We start from the raw sequence: 19348 nt of genomic DNA on the forward strand, positions 1-19348 counted from the left end.
CTTGTTTTAGAGATCTTTTTTTTTTTTTTTTTTTTTTTTTGCCTAACCTAATGAAACTCTCAATGGTTTTTCTCTGTGTTAGACACATTAATATTAAGAGTGGAACCTGCCTGTGTGTGTGCTCAAAGTCTGTCCATCACTGTGGTCTTGGGTCATTCTCAACTGACCCTATCACAAGCTTGTTGAAACAGTGAGTATGTGTACATGCAAAAAAATTACAAAGAAAACCAAATTAGATTGTTAAAATTCTAAATAATTTGTGTAAGAAGTTTACAATAGGAAACCAGCTATTATTTCTCTGTGGTAAGAAAAAAATGAAGTAAAAATATTACTTTTTCTCCTCCTCCATCTCAAATGTATGCTTCTAAATTTCACTGTTTGATGAATGACTTTTGTTTCCCCTCCTAGCAATCTGACTTTCTTGATCCGTGTTCCTAAAGATCAGTTGTGCAGGACATACAGGTGTTAGCACAGCTGGCTTGCTGATGACAACTCTGTCCATATAGCTGTCTAGTGTGTCATCACTCATATTGTTCAGTGTCATTCTGACCTAGCCAAGCTAAAAATGGTACTCCAGCTCATGAGGGATTTAAAATCCTTCACAAAGTAAAGACAAGACATTGCCGAATGTCATATCCATGTGCTTAACTGTTTTCAGTTTGGACATATCTAAACTCATTTCAAGATTCGTTTGTCTTTAGCTTTTGGTTTTCGGGTGGGTTTTTTTGTTTTTATTTGGGGGGTTGTTTGTTTTGGTTGTTTGAGGTGGGGTTTCTGTTTTTCTGGTTTGTGAATTTTGGGGTTTTTTTTAAGGCTGAATACTTGTGTATAGTTTGCCTTCAGTAAGGAGAAATCCTTGTTCGGAGAATTGTGGAATTATTGAATACGTTAACTGTTATTTTCTCCAGACAGAGGTTCATTTTCAGCCCAAAGTCACTGAATTATTTTCATAAGGGATGTATTATAGCGCACATCTTGCAGCTACAGAGAAGCTTAGGTGCTGTGGTCAACATTTGCAAAAAACCAATTCTGGATCAGATGAATATCTTACTCGACAGACCATGTAGTGTGTGTATGTAGTAATATAAGAAAGCTTGAATTAATCGTATAAGTAAGTCTGGGATGGTACTCTGCTCTGAAAATTAATTTCCATAATCTTGACTAGTCTTGAAGGGGAAAAGAAAAAGAAAAGAGAAGAAGAAGAAAAAAAAAAAAAAAAAAAAAAAAAAAAAAAAAAAAAAAAAAAAAAAGAAGCCAAGCACCCCCAAAACATCAGTTTTATGAGATATGTCTCCTTACAGTTATGTAGTAATTAATGCTCTCTTAGAAACCACCTGTGAAATGACTTGTTTTTTAATTAAAACAGATTTGTATGGCAGTAATCAGAAAGGATAGTCACTGAATCAGTATGCTAACACAGAATTTTTCAGTAGTTATTCTATTCAGGTAAATATTCAGTAATTCAGTATAACTAATTGCAATAATGTATGGCCACCTACACTAAGGTACGTCAAAATGCTATTTAAACCTCCACTATCTAAAGAAGTCAGACCCTTATATTTGAGGATGTATTTCTTCTTTTGAAGAATGAACGTACAATGATCTGTTGGCTTTTAATGCCTACTCAAACCTAACTGTGATGGCCATATAACAAGTATCCATTCAACTGTTTTCCTCCTATAAGACACTCTTGTCTAAGCAAAATATGTTGTGATTAGGTGTAGTTAGGTTTTTATCTCTTTTGGGGCGGGGGGGGGTGCGTGGAAGAAAGATTTGATGGGGTGTTTTTGCACTTCAATTTACTAATTTGGTTCCAAATATCATTTCTCACCTTGTTTTCTTTCTAATTGTATCTATAATTTTCCAGTTTTTAGGTGCTTGATTTAAAGTGCTTTCAGTTTAAGATACACAGTCTTGCGACAGGCAGTATCTTTACTTCTGGAGTGCTGAAATCCTTGATTGCTGAAACATTCTGATGGAAAATATTGTATCTGACATTATATAGGCCCTCATTCAATAAGATGAATATACACTTTTTGTAGTAATTTCCTTACTTCCATAGCAGACTCGCGTTGGTGTTGAGCACAACCAATATTAACAGATTGACTGTATGATCTGTATGATCTGACAGGATGCTGTTAGATGTACTTCTTTGGATATTACTTGTGCCAAATCCTGCAGCAAATAATTTGGGGTCTATGTTCCCTTAAATGGATAACACTTAGGTTGATCACTGTTTTCTACAGAGCCCAAAGTATATGAATGTATCATGAGGAATATAATTTGTATCAGCAACTTACTTGAAGTTACTTACTGTTACCAAGACTATTCAGTATTATTGTTGGTGCAACTTCCTTCTTGTATATTCTCCTGTGTAAGAAAACTTAAAGAATTCATACTAAACATGAAAAATATAGGAAGTGTTCATGAAGCTTTAATTCTATCCAACAATGTATATAACTTTTTATTATTCTTCTTAGTTCTGTGATCATTTGTATAACACTATAACAAAGACTTGCCCATTCAAAGCAGTTTCTTTGTAACTTATTTCTGTTAAAATGCTCCCCATGGCAAAGGACTGTGTCCAATAGATTTGCGTGTTCTTAAACTGTATAATATGGCCCCCACTCGCAATGCAGTCCTGGAGGTACAGACACTATGCAGCTAAATAAGGTACATACTTGCAAGACTGTGGTTAAGACTAAGTTTGATTTGCATTCAAACTGTTTTCTTCTACTTTTAACTGCATTCGAACTTTCTTCTTCTACTTTCGTCTAAACTCATTTTTGTCTGCTGTATGTCACATGCAGAACACATAGCAGTGTGGTAGAAACCATTTTGCTTGTACTCTTCTAGAATGATTTCTGTATTTGCAGCTTCTGTTATATCAGCAATGTGGTCATCTCAAAGACAAACACATTATATCACTGTTTTCCATTCGCTTATCACCAAATTACTGTAGATCTTTAGGTCTGTAGTTCTGCTCTTTAAATTGCAGATGATATGCTATTTAAAAAGTAGTAGGAAATTAAAGAAAAAAAAGCCCAAAATTAAGGGAGGTTTTTTAATGTTGAGTTTGTGAACTTTGAACTTATGTTTTCCTATATAGCTGACCTTTATATCCATAAATAATTTTATTTTCTTTTTACCATAAGAAAGCATTGAATTAAGAACAAAATAAAACCCAAAATCTCAGGTTTGTTGTACCAGTCAGACAGCAGCTGGGAAAAGACATTAGGAAGGGCTGAGCATATTCTAATAACATTTACTACTTGCTACCATTTAGTACTATGTCTCTATTGGCATAACTGTATATACCACATCAAACTGTGCATAGAAAAACCAAAGGGAGCACTGGAATGGACTGTAGACAAAACTATTATTATATTGAGCTGCAGAAAATTTTAGAGTTCATTTTTGGACATGTATAATTAGTCCATCAAATTCTGCACTTTGGTTTGGTCAATAACGTAACTTCAGTTTATTATTCAGTTTCAGCTTTGATCTGAATTAATGAGTACTTTATTGATTTTAAATTGAGTGGCTATAGTGTTGTCTTCTTTGTTGCTCTCCTAATTAATTAAAAAGTTAAACACTGTCATAAGTCACTCTTCTTTATTTTAAAATGCCTTGAGATTGTAGTAGAGTGTGGATCCATTTGCGATTTTGCTTGTTTTCAGATAGTGTTTATATATATCTAAACTGAAAAAATGTAATGATCACATTTAGAAGTATGCTCTCACAATACTTAACTGCACTCTGTATAAAATCACTCTTGCAACTTTCCACAGTCTCAGCTAAAGTTATGCTTACCAAAATCAGAAAAGGCCAAAGCCTTCATTAACCTAGGGTAAATAGAAATTTATATAATTTTTCTCTAAATTAATTTTAAAGTATAGGGAAATGAAACTGGTTTCACTAGACATTTTTAATCATTGCAATAAGCCTGATTAGCTGATTAGGTGGTTTAGATTTTAACATAAAGCTCTCTAGCTTCAGCAGACCTTTCAGATAAGATGGTCTTGCTTTAGATTTCATATGGAGGAAAAAAATGTCATTAAATACAAAAAACCTCTGAAAATTACATTTTAAAGCTTAACTGCAAGGATGGATTCTTCTGCCTGTTGAGCTTCCAAAAAAACCCTCTTTTAAAAAAGAAATGAAAGTACCCATTTTATCTTTGCCTCGTGGTTCTGTAATGTAAGTTTGTATGTGCGTATTGTTTTTACTGCACTAGAGAATGAGGAAATAAATACAGTTTCCCAGGTCCAGTTGTTTTGTTTCTGGATATCAAAAAGCCAATAGACAGAAGTTATTAAATTAATTCTTTACTAAGATTTCTTACAGATCTGGCCTCTCCAATATGATTCTATGCAGGTATGGCCATTATAGCTTTCCAGTCCTTGAATAGGTAGGCAACTTAGAATGTTTTCACTTCTAGTGAAACAATACAGTGATATTTGTACAGCATATACCCAGTCTTTTGTTCTTAAAATTTTTCCTGAACTCTCATGAGTATTTTTCAAAGGAAAAGTCTGTCTTAATTTTCAGTTTCTCTGTATGCATACTGATGATGAGATATACTCTCTACAGTCCAAGTAGTTACAAACAAGAAAATGTTTGGTTTTTTTAATTGTGAATCCTCATATCAAAAATCATACTCTAATACATACTTTTCTGATGCAGTGATATTATTGGCATTTATTTACCACAATGCAGCCATTTAAAAAATGGGGTGTATATTTTGTTGTTCAGTGAGTGTCAGACCCCAATACTGAAATAGAGGGTTTGAAACTAATAGGGTTAAAAGGACTTCTACTGTCTGCATTGTGTATATATTATACCTACATTGCTTATACATTGTTTTTTCCCTCCTAGTATTAGCAATCTGCTTTTGTACTTTGACATAGGGATTTCCCTTGTGAATTTTGTCACAGAAAAAAGAGAATCATCAATATCGCAGTTAAACTTGACTTTCAAAGCTAATAGTATCTCATTTGGGGGCTGAAATTTAATAAATTTTCTTTGATTCTGTTTGAGTTTTTAAACATCAAACAATGAATTGGCCAGGGTGCAGTAAAATATTTAGATCTATTGACTATGGTTCAGAAGGGTAGAAGGCAAAACACTAGTGGTTTGATGTTGATAAATTCTTAGTACCTTAATCCACATTAATGTTTTCTTTTATCTGTGTGCATACTGGCAGCAAAGACACTGAAAAGTTGGTGTATATATAAGCTATAAAAATGTAAATCAAGTGTGTCTGCGTGTGTTTGTGCGTGCATGTGTGTGTATTTAAAGCACTGTATTTTGTTATATTCAGCAAGGTTAACATCTGACCAGAATTACACATGCTGACAGAACACTCTAGAGAGTATGTTTGTTCCATAGGACTGTATATCCTGAACCTAGTGCACTATGTGTGCAAAAAATGTGTAGAGGACCTTTCCTGTTATAAAAATTGCATCATAGTGCATATGTTTGGCAGCCACAGGTATTGACAGGAATTCTTTAGGTCAACTTGGGAAATGTAGGGCTCCCTATTCCCACAGAACAGAGGAAAGAATAAAATCAAATCTCTTCTTCTTTGTATCAGTAGATTTGCACATGCTTCTTTCAATCAGAGCAGATTTCAAAGGCTCTGCTGTTATTTGAAATCTGTTCACTCATAATCAACATTTTACAAGAATCTAATTTTCTAAGTGGTTACAGAAAAGTAATCTGGGATTTAAGTGAATAGATTTATGTTTTAATTCATGTTCAGTGCATTCTTGTGGGCAAGGCAGCCTCTAACAAAAACTGAAATTTATTAAAATAGTTCTTAGTAAATGGTATATCTATTGATTTACATGTATTTATAATATCTGGTGTATGTTTTAGTATATATTCAGTATATGTTTTACTATTAGACTGTGTATTAGGTCATTAAAACTTAGTAAATTAGTAAATTAGTTGTAGCAGTACTCACCATTGCTAATCGACAGATGCAGTGTATGCCAAATGAATGAATTTAATCTATTCGTTTGTACTAACATATATTTGTATGTGTGTCTATCCATGTGTATTAGAATATAATCTGACTATCGGGATCTCCTGGAGGCAGACGTTGTAAATTTTGTATTAAATAGAATGAAAAATGGGTGGTGGCGTCATACGGTGTGCGAACCAAAGCGGTGTGGCGGTGGAAGGTGCGCGTTAAATACAAGTGGCATGGCCTGTCCGCGCTGACAGACGGACGCACGGCACGGCTCCCGGCGCGCTCCGGCCTTCCCGCGGTGCCGCGCCGAGCCCGAGGACAAAAGCGCGGGCGGCGCTGCGGCGCGTGGCCGGCAGGTGGCACTGCGACACCAACGGCGCGCGGGAAGCCGGGCGCGCGCGGCCGCCCGACACCGCCCGGCCATCGCCTGCCCGCGCTTTGTGCGGAGCCCGGGCCGCCCGCTCTGCAGAAACCGCCCAAAGCCACTAATGCCACTTAGCGCCCGATGCCTTACACCGAGCCCGCAAAAAGCAGGCATTTCTTTCTTCCTCCCTCCCATTCTCCGCCCCGCCCCCCCCCCCCTTATTAATTAGAAAGCTACAGGTTAGTCCGTTTTGCTTTATTTGTGGATTATTAATTTTATTCTGACTTTTGACTGAGTTGTTTCTAAATTAACCTTATTCTGGAGGATGATACCAGAGTAGACCAAACTCACATGCCAGCTTCTAATTGATGTGATCACATGAACTTTTTAATTTCGCAGCTCCTGTTTGTTTCAGTTAGAAGTACAATTACTGTTTCTTTTCTTACGAGTTTTTTACAGGTGACAGATCTGTGAAATGTATATGCTAGCTGGGCTACAGAGCCCTTCTTCCCATTTCAGACCGGGGAAGATGCTTTTTCTTCTTAACATTCTCTCCCAGCACTCTGAATTAGAGATTTATTTGCAACGAAAAATCAATTAGTCCTAAATTTATTCATGGATTTCAGGTCCAGCGATCAATGCAAGTCCACTCAGTGGGCTCAAGGGGACCCAGTTCATCCCAGTTAATGTGTCTGAAGGGGAATTACCATTGATGCTGTTTTCTTCCCTTTAGGTCAGAGATCAGGCCTTGCTGCTGTGTTCTGCAGCAGCCACGAATGACTTCACCCTGGAGCTACCCAAACTGCACCTGGAGACCTTTTCAGAGGAAGGGCTGAAGGGCAGGCCAGAGGCTGCAGCATTTCAGGTTAGAGTCTAAAATAATACTGTTTCTTGTTTTCGTTTTTTGCAACTGAGAACAAGAAGCTGGACTGTTCTGAAAGTGTGGAGAAGAAAATGCTTCAAAATCACTGTAGTCAACAGTTGAAAGAGAAATAATTTTCATGTATACTGTGGATGTGGTGTTTCAGAGATGATGTGAACTTTTAATTTTGCAGGTATAATGTTAAATAACTGACAGGGATGTAACCATGGAAAACCACAAATTCTGTATTTAAAAATTAATATCACTTTATCCCACCACCCTTTTCTCTGCCTAATTTAAGTAAGACAAATAGAAATTAAAAAGGGGGGGAGAAGACAGGATATTTATGGTGCTACTTGGTCAATATCAGATTTTTTTATATTTCAGTTTCAGAATTAACAATGATCTTTAGCACTCATAATTTAAAAGAATCTGCTATTTGGAATACTTTAGTATGGGAGCTATTTTGTTTATGTACGTTTAAATACTTATATGCTTCAAAATACTAATTTTATTAGGAGGAAACTGGGGAAAAGAAGAGAAATTAATTGAAAATATATGTCTTCAGCACTGAAAATGGATTCTATGCAACGCCTATTTATTGTTTCTAAGTTTGTTATGTCTTCTATACAAACTATGCCTTAGTCTTGCAGAATACATTTTTGTTAAAAGCAGAATATTTTGTTTTCCCAATGAGAGAACAAAAGGCAGAATGAGTACATATTTCTTTTATTGTGCTCTTCTATCTGAATCAGAGAGAGTAAAGGTAGTCAAGTAAAGTGCAAGGATGTTAGGAAATGCAAATATTGCACAATATGTATACTTTTCTGTAGTAATTTTTTTTCATTTATTGTACATTTTCAGTTCTAGACACAGTATATAATTGCAGGAACAGCATCACAAAACTGAACATTCAAGAAAGGCAGATTCTAAACTGGAAATTTCTCACTGTTTCCCTTTTGCATGCATGTCTTTCAATATGAAAAATATTAAAATCATATGTGTATTATCATATTTCCATAGTAAAGCAGTAATATGTAACACCGTGAGATTCTCATGCACCATAGTAAGCACAGCTGTACGTCTCTGGCAGAGGTTAGGTTGCAAATGCTTCCCCATATAATGATGATCACTTTTAAAGCTGCACAAAATGCTCCACAGGTGCATTTTTTTCCTAAGAAGCTGTCATAGAAATCACCAGCTTTTAAATACTACTCTTCTAATTTGGGAGCCTGTTTGATGATACCTTCTGTTTTTTTGTCTCATTCCAACTTTCATTCTTTTTTGACTTTCCAGTGATTGCAGAAGCATTTCCAAGACAGCCATCATTATTTCTAAGAACAGAAACAGTAGTATAAAAAGTTGCATTTCAAATTTCTACAGACTACTTACTTGTGCTATAGCTAACCCACAGTAACATATGTGCTGCACTTGTAGTGCAGTGATGTAAACCTACTTTTTGTTTATCTACTTTTGTTTAGCTTCAGTTACACTTGGTTACTGTGTGTATACACAAACAGCTCCAGTGGTTCAGTTTGTATCTCTGTGAAGTTCCTTTCCTCCTTCCCTTTCTCCTTTCCTCTTTCGCTTCTCTTCTTTCCCCATCTTTCCCTCTTCCTCTCCCTATCTCTAGTTGCCATAGTGGTTTTTTGATAAGTTTCTAAGCACATTGTAGAGATTTTCTTATAAAATTTTCCTTTTATAGCTGGGAGTCAACTGACTGATCTTAATTTCATGCAAAACTACATTGAGAGCAATCCTGTAATCTCGAATGAGATAAACTATGAGTAATCACTTTATGGACGCTTCTCTTTAAAACCAGTGAAATTATTAGCCTGCATGTTCTCTAGAACTGCTATAGTTATTCTGTGATAAGTATGACTCAGTTAAAGGCCTTATTATCTGCAAGTGTTAGACATCAAAAGATTTTCCCCAAGTCTAAATATATTGGTATTTGATTGTATATTGTTAAAAATTGTGTGAAAAATTAAGATCTCAAATTAGACAGTGTGATAGGGATGAAGCACTGGCTATCAGAGCCATTGAGTGCTGATAAAAGATGACATTGTTCTATTTTTATTATTAATGCATCCAGTTTGTAGTAGGTGGCTGAGAGCAGAAATTAATTATATATCCACTGGTCTGAGCGTATAATTTCTTCATCATATGGAAGTAGTATGCATCTTTTAAAAAATTATACCCTCTAGTTTTGACTTTTAGGTAATGAAATTAAATGTTTGAACATGCCATTCTGTGTATCTCCTCCAAAGCCTGCACTTTATGAAATAGCTCCTAGATTGCAAAGTTATATAGTATGTTGAAATGTTATTCAACAAGCATATCCTTGCACTAAGCATCTTCTAAAGCCACATGCAAGTAGTGAAAGTGTGACTTAATTTGTAGGCATTTGTTAAAGTCTTGAGGACTGCAGCAGAATTACTATAGTAGTTTGAAAATGTCACTTCAGTTAGATAAATAATGAAAAAGGTGTAATATCTCTAAGATTAAAATGATTGCTATAGCTTTGAAAAAGTCTCACCTTGTATTTAATTGCTGTAAAGAATGTTATATCACAAAAATTGTGCTGTTCGTTAATTAAGTTTGAATGTGGAAAATTATAGTATTGTTTTAAAGCACCTGGAACTCAATGAACACTGTTCTGGCCATGCCCTAATGTACCTACTGGAGACAAAAAGTGGAACCATATGTGAAGCCTCCTATGAATACAGGAAATAGGGTTCAAAAGGCAACTAAAATGACATTATTTTGCCAATTCTAATTGTCTTGCTTGGAAGATGACTATTTAAGTTAGCCAGTAAAGGTTATCAGCTCTTTATAAAATACAAAGTTCAGTTGTGTTACATCTTTAGAATGAGGATAAGATTACTTAATAATCTTAACACTCTCTTCTGAAATATTTTTTTGGCTCACAGAAAGCGGGCATTCAAAAAACTAATTCTGAATGATCTTGAGTACTTTACATCAAATATGTAACTGATACTAATGCCAAGCATTTTTGCTTAAAGACAACTCATAAAGCCTCAAATAAATCTGATGAGATTTAAATGTTTATATAAAAATGATTAAGCATTGGTATATTATCAGTTTAGGTTTGGAGAAGTAAACACAGAAGGGTAGAAACTGGTAGGAAAGAAACTTCTTCAAGCAAATTTAGGTAACTCAGACATATATGTTACGTATGTATGTATTGAAGGAATTAGAGTTGATTTATGCTAAAATGTCTTCTAAATATTTATCAGCATTATCCAACCTATCTGAAGACATGACTCCAGATACTAGTTGAACACAGAAAAGGAACCAGAAAAGTAGCTGGGAGTGCTGGTTGACAGCAGCTTCACATGAGCCAGCTTTGCCAAGAACACCACTTGCATCCTGGCCTGGATCAACAATAGTGTGGCCAGCAGGATCAGGGCAGTGATTTTCCCCCTCTATTCAGCACTGGTGAAGGCCACAAGTGCTATGTCCAGTTCTGAGCCCCTCCCTCACAACTATAGGACAGCATTGAGGGGCTGGATTATGTCCAGAGAAGGCCAACAGAGCAGGGGAAGGTTCTGGAGCTTAAGTCCTATAAGGAGTGGCTGAAGGAGCTGGTATTGTTTACCTTGAGTAAAAGGAGGCTCAGGGGACACCTGTCCTGGTTTAAAGGACAGGTGACAGCCAAGGAAGGTGGGAAGCTCCCTTAGAATGGAAAATGTAACCCCCTTCCCTCCAAATGATTACAACTTTGAAATTACAGGGCTTTCAGGGAAAGATATAGGAAAAGGTATAACAATTCTTTATTACTATATTTGTATAACAAGCCAACACCAGCTCTGGCATTAACAGCAAACAGAACCACAAACCCAGTGACCCTTCCCTGTCCATGCAGTTCCGGTCACAGCCAGCAGGGGCGCTGGTGGCTCCCGGCGGGCAGGGCAGGTGCGAGGATTCCCCCGTGGCTGCAGGGGGCGCTGTGGCGCGAGTCCAGCCGCCTCCCTCCTGTGGATAGGGGCAGGCAGGCCGGCGGATGGGATGGGAAAGGGGCTTCCTTTACAAACCCCCAGTGGCAGCCAAGCACGGTGCCCCTCTGAATACTAGAATGGGCTTCAGTAGGCACCTTGGAGCAGCTGCTGGAGCAGCAGAGGCAGCCACACCCAGGGTCGCCAACAAAGGGTAGCAAAAACTCCAGAGCCCTGCCAGGAGTCACAGGAGTCCAGGCAGGCACAGCATGTTAGGTTAAAATGTAGCAAAAAACCCCAAGCAGTGGCAGAAAAGAGCAGGCCTGGGCAGCCGCAGAGAACAGCAGAGCTGGGCAGCTCCAGGGGAGTCACTGTAGGCAGCTGCTGCAAGCAGCTAGGAGAGTCTCTCTCCAGGAAGGGATTGGGGGTTGGAGTCCCCTTCCCAGTTCAATGCTGGGTGTTGGGAAGGCCCAGTTCAATGCTGCTGTTGTGAGCAGATGCTCACCAATGATAAGGAGATGCAGTGAAAGACAAAAGCTCTGCAGTGGGAGCGAATCCTGTGGCCTCAACAGTTCAGCACCAAAATCACACCTGTCCACTCAGATCCTGGGGGAGAGGGAATGAGAGCAAGGCATGGGCCCAGCCCCTCACCCCCACCCAAAATACTGCAGTATCTCTGCACTTCCAAAGAGAAAGTCCTCACTCAAGAGAGAGCAGCAGACTGCATCCTTCCCCCTTCTCCTCCCAGCCATATCCTTTGTCTCTCAACTATTGTCATTGCCATCTCTTAGACAACAAATGGGAGAAAATTTCCTGAGAGAAAGAAAAAAATGGAAAATCGTAACTTCCAACAACACCTTATTGCTCTCTACCAGCTACCTGAAAGGTGGTTGTAGGCAGGTTGTAGTCAGTTTCTTCTCCCAGGCAATAGCAACAGCACAAGAGGACATAGGCTCAAACTGTGCCTGGAGGGTTTAATTTTGCACATCAAAAAGGTGTTAAGGCATTGGAATGGACTTAGCAGGAATATGGTGAAGTTACCATCCTTGGAAGTGTTCAAGAAACAACTGGATGTGGCACTGAGTGCTATGGTTTGTTGGTGTGGTGGTGTTCAGTCAAGGATTGATGATCTTGGAGGTCTTTTCCAACAATAACGATTCTGTGATTCTCTCCTCCAGGTGGGTTTGAGATGGTTAAGTTTTCACTTTGTCTTGCCCATCTCTGCCTCCCTCTGTTTTTGTCTCTCTCTGCCACATGCTCTCGTACTCTGTTGCCTGTCTGTGTGTCCTCTCTGCACACCCCACTACACACGTGCCCTCCGGGCTATGCCTCTGCTGCCATGTGCATGCTGACCACATGCACCCCTCTCCCTGGTTCTCTTGCATTCCCCCTCCCTGCGTGCCTGCTCTCTCTGCCCTACATACTCTTGAGCTTTCCTTCAGTCAGTCTCTGCCTGCTACTCTGCCTGGGTCTTGCTCTCTCTTCTGCTTCCTGTGTCTCTATCCCACTCTATCTTGCTTGCTCTGCATCAGTCTTTGTGTCCCTGCTGTCTCCCCCTTCCTCTCCCTTCCGCCTGCGCCATCTTCCTCCCTCTATCATCAGCATGTATCCATCTGTTCATGCAGGTTTAGGAAGTCCACATAGGATTTATATGTACTTCTTTGTGTTCTGAGGTGTTTTGAGGTAATTTAAAATGAAAAGTCCAGTAATAAAATAAAGACCTATAGTTTTAGTATAGTGATATAGTCAAATACTGACATATCTTCAGTGTTACCGTATCATCATTATAAATTTACGAAAAAGTAGGTTCTTACCATTTATGCATTCATGCATGATTTAGTCATGCATTATCTAATTGTGCTGTAGGTCCACTTTTTCTAATTAATTGGACAAACATAAATGTAGTTTTAGGAGCTTCCTAATTTGTATTTATTTTCACTTGTTTATTAATTTTAGATTTATGCTTGATAGATTAGATGGTGAAAGATATGCATAGTTCTGCTGATAATTTTCCTCAAAATAATAAATACTTTCTCATTTCTGTCTTCAGTTGTCAATAAAAAAGCGCTTATCAAATTGAGGAAGCAAGTAATTTCAAAGGTAACATTATAATTCTGTCATCTTATCTTCTGCATAGGGCTTGTCTTTCGAACATAAATCAGTTCTGGTAAGAGGACTTAATGACAAGAATTAATCATGGAGCAGCTGCTTAAAAACTTATTAGTAGAATTTTAGATCTTGTACTTCTGTTTTAAAGCTTTTTTTCTTTTATCAACATGGCTATTAAAAGAAATAAAGGATTTTTTTTCTCTTAATACTTCAGAAAAAAGAAATGTTTTTTAGAGAGTCTTCAAGATGTGACATGCACGTACTTGTAGTGTTTTATTTTTACTTACACTGTTTCAGAGAAGGAACTATCAGTTGTATTAAAGAGGCCAGAATGCTGCCTCCTCTGGAATCAGATTGCTATTTTTTGTCAGGTAAAACTGGGTCTTGATTGTCCAGGAGTTCAGTAGCTGCTATCAACAGTGGCTGGGCTGCCCTCCCACCTCCAAAAGGATTAATTTCTTCTTCTATTCTCCAAAAGGACTCATTTCTTACCTAGTGTCAAAATGTGGTACTTCTGGACTAACCACAAGCCTGTCTAAAATATATTGTTTAAAGAGAAAAGTGATGCTTTATTATTCTGCTGTTACTTTACACTTGCATTTTGAGTTGAAATACTCATAAATAAGTAAATTTTTCAAAGGCATTAGAGTGGGGCAACACCTCTTGCAAATCTGACCTTTTGCACACTTCAATATATCAAATATAAATTTGATGTAGGACTTTAGCAATGACTGACAACTAAGTAAAGTCCAAATAACCAGATTGAAGAGGTGTAAAGTGGAGAACTCTAATTTAATCTTCTTGAAAGTGTTCAATTCATATCTGGAGTCATGTCTCCAGATATGTTGTATCATGCTCCTAAATATTTAGAAGCGATTTTATCTTAATTCAATATAATTACTATAAAACATAAGATTAATGTATATTAGAAAAATAGTATTTAAAACTTTAAAAAATGAGACATCTTCTAAATTCCGGTGATGTTGGATACTTGCCTTCTATAATTTGAGTTTCACACTGCTTCTCCTTTCTGCCACTTAATTGCTCAGCTTCCTTTCCTCTTCACAGCATTTCTGTTAGCCCTCTTTTTCTCACTCTGTCCTACAGACCCTCTCTCCTTTCCTCATTTCTCTACTCCTTATTGTTACCCTCTTTCCTTCATTTATTCAGCCACCCTTGCACTTCCTTATTTCTTCACTCGTCTTTCTTCATCCTACTAAATTAGGACAGATTATATGAAGAATCTTCGCAGAGGTTGTTGTAGTTAACTGAGACACTCTTGCACTCCAGCCATTCTAAGTCTTGGCTTTATGGACCATAAATATAAAAATCAGTGTCTGTAATCACCAATTAATCAATTACTGAAAGCTCTCTTTGTGCTTGTGACACTATTAACACTTGTCCAGCTCCTTCCAGTCCAGCACTATCAGTTTTGTAAAACTTTTCAGCTAGGATGATTATTGTCTTTATTATCTTGAATGCCAAAGTTAGTATATAATCATTTAACTTTTCAGTAACTTCTCTCAATGGAAAGTTTTCTTTTTTGTCCCTATCAAGCAATCATGTAACTGTCTGTCCACTTAGACTTTTTCATATGTTAATCATATGTTTATATCTGTTGCATGTGGGTGATGTCTTAGGAATTGTGTTAATATGCAAGAAATTAATTAAGTTTATTTGTTTAATTTTGCTTCTGCTTGTAACCCTGGGATTTTTTTTTTCACCTGGTCACTAGGTGTATCTTATATCAGGAAACATCTTTTCTGTTTGCTACTTACTATCCTTTCATGAGAAAAATTACTCTAGAGTCATGGTGATCTCAATATGTATCCAAAGCTGCCTCAGTCAATAAGAGCAGACTCCTAATACTGGTTTTTGAAAAATTAAGCATTATGTAATCACAGAGGATATCAAATATAGTTCTCACAACACCTTTTTAGGCAGATATTTTTGCTTCAGAAATCCTGTGTTTTCAGAACTGCCTGGGTTTTTCTTTGAACAGCATCTTCAGAAAAGAAGTACTTTTCACAGATAGCAACTGTGTAAATTTGTGACTATTTTTTAGAGCATGTGCAGTGTGTACCCTTCTAACACAGACAAGTCCATTAAGAAGCATACATGGTTTTTTGTTGGTAATCATGTGGGCTACAATTTAAATTCATGAAGTGGAAACAATGAAAGATTGGAATTGTCTGGAGTCTTAGATATTTTGTACTGAGTTTTTTTATTTCAAAAACTAAAAAAATGCTGAGGAAGTGAGCCTAAGCAATAGACGTTAATAAGGCAGTAGACTTTATTAGAGAAATGTTTAAGTAGCAGAAACAGAATCAGACTACTTTCTATCCTTATATTAAAAAAAAAGGGATTTTTTTCTTGTTTGTTTAGTCTTTTTTTGCTTAACTGCTTAGTAGTCTATTATTATAAAACATGTTTCCTTGTTATTCTTTTCAATTGGTTACAGAGTTAGTAAAAGTTATTAAATATTACACTATATTAGTACAAGAATTTTGTGATGGAATCATGGGAGACATTTCTGCCCAGATACTGCATTTGGGTAGGCCTTGTAATTAAAGATCTGGAAGAGGAAGGGTTATCTACAACTTGAGTGAGTTTATTATGGCTTAGTGATTTGCTGATTGATTTCATTTGCTGTCAGTTAAGGCTCTCTTAATGTCAAGCTTTCTTTGCATAATGCCTTGAAATAAAGACTGATGAAGATTTTTCAGATTGATGCTGCTTGTATAAACTGACCCTGATTTGCCCTTCTGCTTGACAATGTAAGTGGCAGCAGTTGGACAAAAATATAGCAATGAATATGCAATTTATGGATTAAGAAAAATACAGTAAACCTTTCAGAATATAAAACTAGGCATAAAAAACCAGGCTGTTCTCTTATTTCCACACTTACTTTGTATTAAAGAAGTAGACTGGGATGGCATCCCAAATGCTATACTACTGAGGTGAAATTCGAAGAGGATAAGTTTTGAAAGTATTAAAAGTTAAACTGCTTTGGTTTACCAGATTCTAACAATCAGGGTTTTTTTTTTTCTGGTGTTTTGTTGTTAGTGGTTGTTTTTGGCTTTGTTTTTTTTTTTTTGTTTTTTTTTTTTTTTTTTTTGGTGGAAAGGGTTGTATAAATTTTGGCTTATAAATCCACATATGTTATTACCTGCAAATTTTATTTTTTACTTTGTTATTTTGCAGGAATCATAGCTGTTGAAGCTGTTGTCTTGATTTTTCATTTACTGAATTGATTGCTTGTCTAGTAACATGTATTGCTAGTATCCTAGGATCAAAAAATTCAACATTATTTTAGAGTGTGAAAAACACAAATTCTTGGGATTCATAAAATCTTTGACTAGATGTCCCAGGACTAATATGCTCTAAGTGGAGCACTCAATACTTGTCCATTGCAGTACCCAATTGCATTATACTATTTTAGAACTCTCCATTCATTATAGTCTCTTCTCATTTTTGATCTCTCCCTGTTTAAATGCAAAAAGGTGGTAAGAAATTAGGGGGTGAGGAGAGAATGGAGACAGCTGGAGGGTGCTCAAATTAACGGAAATAGGATGAATGTGGAACTGGTGTGTAAACCTGATTAATGATACACAGCCTGCGTAGTGGCAAGTTTGCATGCAAAGGATAGGATCTTCTGTGGCTTTTAAGAAGATAATATCCATGGAATGACAAAAATATGTTTATCCTCGTGGAACTTTGATAGAACTGGGGATTCCTCTGGATTGCTTCAACATCAGGATCTTTTTTTGATAAAAGAGCAGATCTAAACTAAAGGTCAGGAGGGGAGAGTAATGCTTCTACCTGTGTGGGCAAAATTGTTATGTACATTTAATGCCTGAAGACTGTATTTTAATTCTCATTTCTCTCTGTTAAGAGGCAGATTATTTGTTCTTTTCCAGTACCAGCACCTCCTCTTTCTGCTTCATCTTAATAGACAAATGCTAAAAGGAGAGATCAGAGAGCAAAGCCTCCTGACATTGCCACAGTGTATAATGCCAGACTTCCCCTCCATACAGTTTTTCAATCTCAGATATTTTTGGGTTTTGGTTAATATTGTGCAAGCGAAAAATTACAAGTAGAAGTTTAAATTCTCAAATTTTTACACATGCTTGCAAAGACTAGAGGGCTGGGTTTTGGGCAGGTACGTCTGCATGTCAAAATGTGATGTTTGTCTGTACCTTGGCAAAGGTCACTGTCCTAGGTGCCTGATTTTTTATGCCTTATTCCACATGAGACTTGCAGCAAATTTTACTCCTTTGGGAATTAGACTGTGGGACTGAATAAACGTTTAATGCCTAGAGGGCACATAGAATAGCAGTAAACTAACTGGTTGTCCTGGCTTAGAAATAGATTGGGCAGGAAAAAAAAACAACAACAACAAAAAACCCCAAGAAAAACAACAACAAAACACAAAAAAACCAAACCAAAACAAACAAACAAACAAAAAAAACCCCACCACAAAGTATAAGAAAAGGACGACAAAAAAAAAAGTATAAGAAACAGTGCTAAAATGTCTCCAGAATTTTTCCCAGCCTTCACCATTTTAATTGATAGGTCTTCTAAAAAATAATATTTTTTTGAGTTCAGCACCCATTTATTGTCCCATTCTTCTTTGAACCCATGTAAAGGTAACATTTTCACATGATTTGTGGAAAGGACTTCTGCAAAACTGGTTTTTAGGTTTGTTTTGAAAATGACTTCTACTATTTCACTTAATATGTTAATAAATATTCCCAGTTTACCTTTGTACTGGTCTTGTTTTGGCATTGACTGTCATAATCAGCTTTCATTCTTGGACACTCCATCAGAAGTTTCTTTTCAGGTTGCTTTCCTCATTTCTGAACTACAAGAAGGTGAAAACAGTACAAATCATCTGTAGTTTCTAGAGTTTGTAAGCTATGGAAGTAATTTCTGTGTTACCAACATTCATAGGCGCAATTACTCATAAATTACCTAACTGCAAGTAGTGATCCAACTCTGAAAATTGGGTAAAGGAAGTAGTAACGAATTTATATCAGAGATAGATTGAAGAATGCTACTCTCTTGGGTCTTTTTAAATGAGGGTGGCCTAAATTAATTTAGGCCTTTCAGTTAGGATTCAAAAGGTAGGCAATTCCCAACTCCTGGTGTGTCTGTCAGTGTCCATTCACCTGGCTACTGTCACTCATATTCATGCCCCTTCTTATCCTAGTTTGACAGTTCATGGCCTCTTGTCTCAGGCTCCCACCCAGAGCTCAGATTACATCTCAAGCTGTAGCTTGCCTGTTCAGCTACCTGGACCAGATGTGTTACTCAACTGTTTCAACCTGTTGTTTCAAGTGAACAGCATTCTCACTTAGCTTCTTGACCTCTTGCACAGAAGAGGCTATACTTCAGTACAGTGGAGTCTCACTCATCCACCGGTTTTTAACTTGAGTTGGTTGGGATTTGTACCTTTCTGATCTGAGCTAATCTCTCATGACAAATGCCAAAAAGACAGGCAAACACAATCACTTTTTCCCAAGAGCTTTCTTCAGCTGTAAATCTGTTTTTGTAGAACTAAATATTCAGAGATGATAGGGATAATTTTATTTGATCTTCTTTGGATTATGGCGGTTAAAAGCAAACTTTATGGATTTTTTTTTAATATAATACTAACCTTTAAGGATAGCAAATTGTCAAGCTCAGTCAAGCTCACTTCTGTCACACATTTGCTTTGAAAAGAGGGATGCCAATGTATTTGCTCATTGTGAGATTTGGTATTAGATGTACTGTGTCCTTTGAATGTTCTCCTCATATTTTGGAACAAAAGCTGTTGTCACTGAAATTTCTAATAAAACATTTTCATAGTATAAATTAAGTCTTGAAAGCAAGTCTGATTGAAAATATAGCCATTTGCATGTTGTTGGAGTTTTTTAAAATGTTGTGTAAGAATGTATGAAGCAAATTAGTTATTTCATTAACATCTGAATTTAGGCAGAATGAAGGGAGGACACCTGTCCATCCTGTATTTGGCAGTTTGTCGCCGTGCACCTCTTTATTCACGGCTAGCCCGAGGTGCTCGTGACAGCAACCTC

The 19348-nt window shown here is 37.0% G+C and overlaps 1 protein-coding gene across 8 annotated transcripts in view; it reads left to right on the plus strand.

Annotated features, from left to right (window-relative positions):
- Nucleotides 1-19348, plus strand: part of CCDC171 (coiled-coil domain containing 171) — a 158910-nt gene that overhangs the window by 110297 nt on the left and 29265 nt on the right. For 7 of the 8 annotated variants that reach the window (XM_083884191.1, XM_083884193.1, XM_083884190.1 and 4 more), the window contains one exon: nt 7075-7206. In XM_083884191.1, the coding sequence (XP_083740317.1) occupies nt 7075-7206 (132 nt within the window). Of the gene's footprint in view, nt 1-82; nt 190-7074; nt 7207-19348 lie in introns of those variants that run through there. The other variant, XM_083884195.1, reaches the window with a different exon arrangement.

This window comes from Zosterops lateralis (genome assembly GCF_965231275.1).
Source record: "Zosterops lateralis genome assembly, chromosome: Z".
Lineage (NCBI taxonomy): Eukaryota > Metazoa > Chordata > Aves > Passeriformes > Zosteropidae > Zosterops > Zosterops lateralis.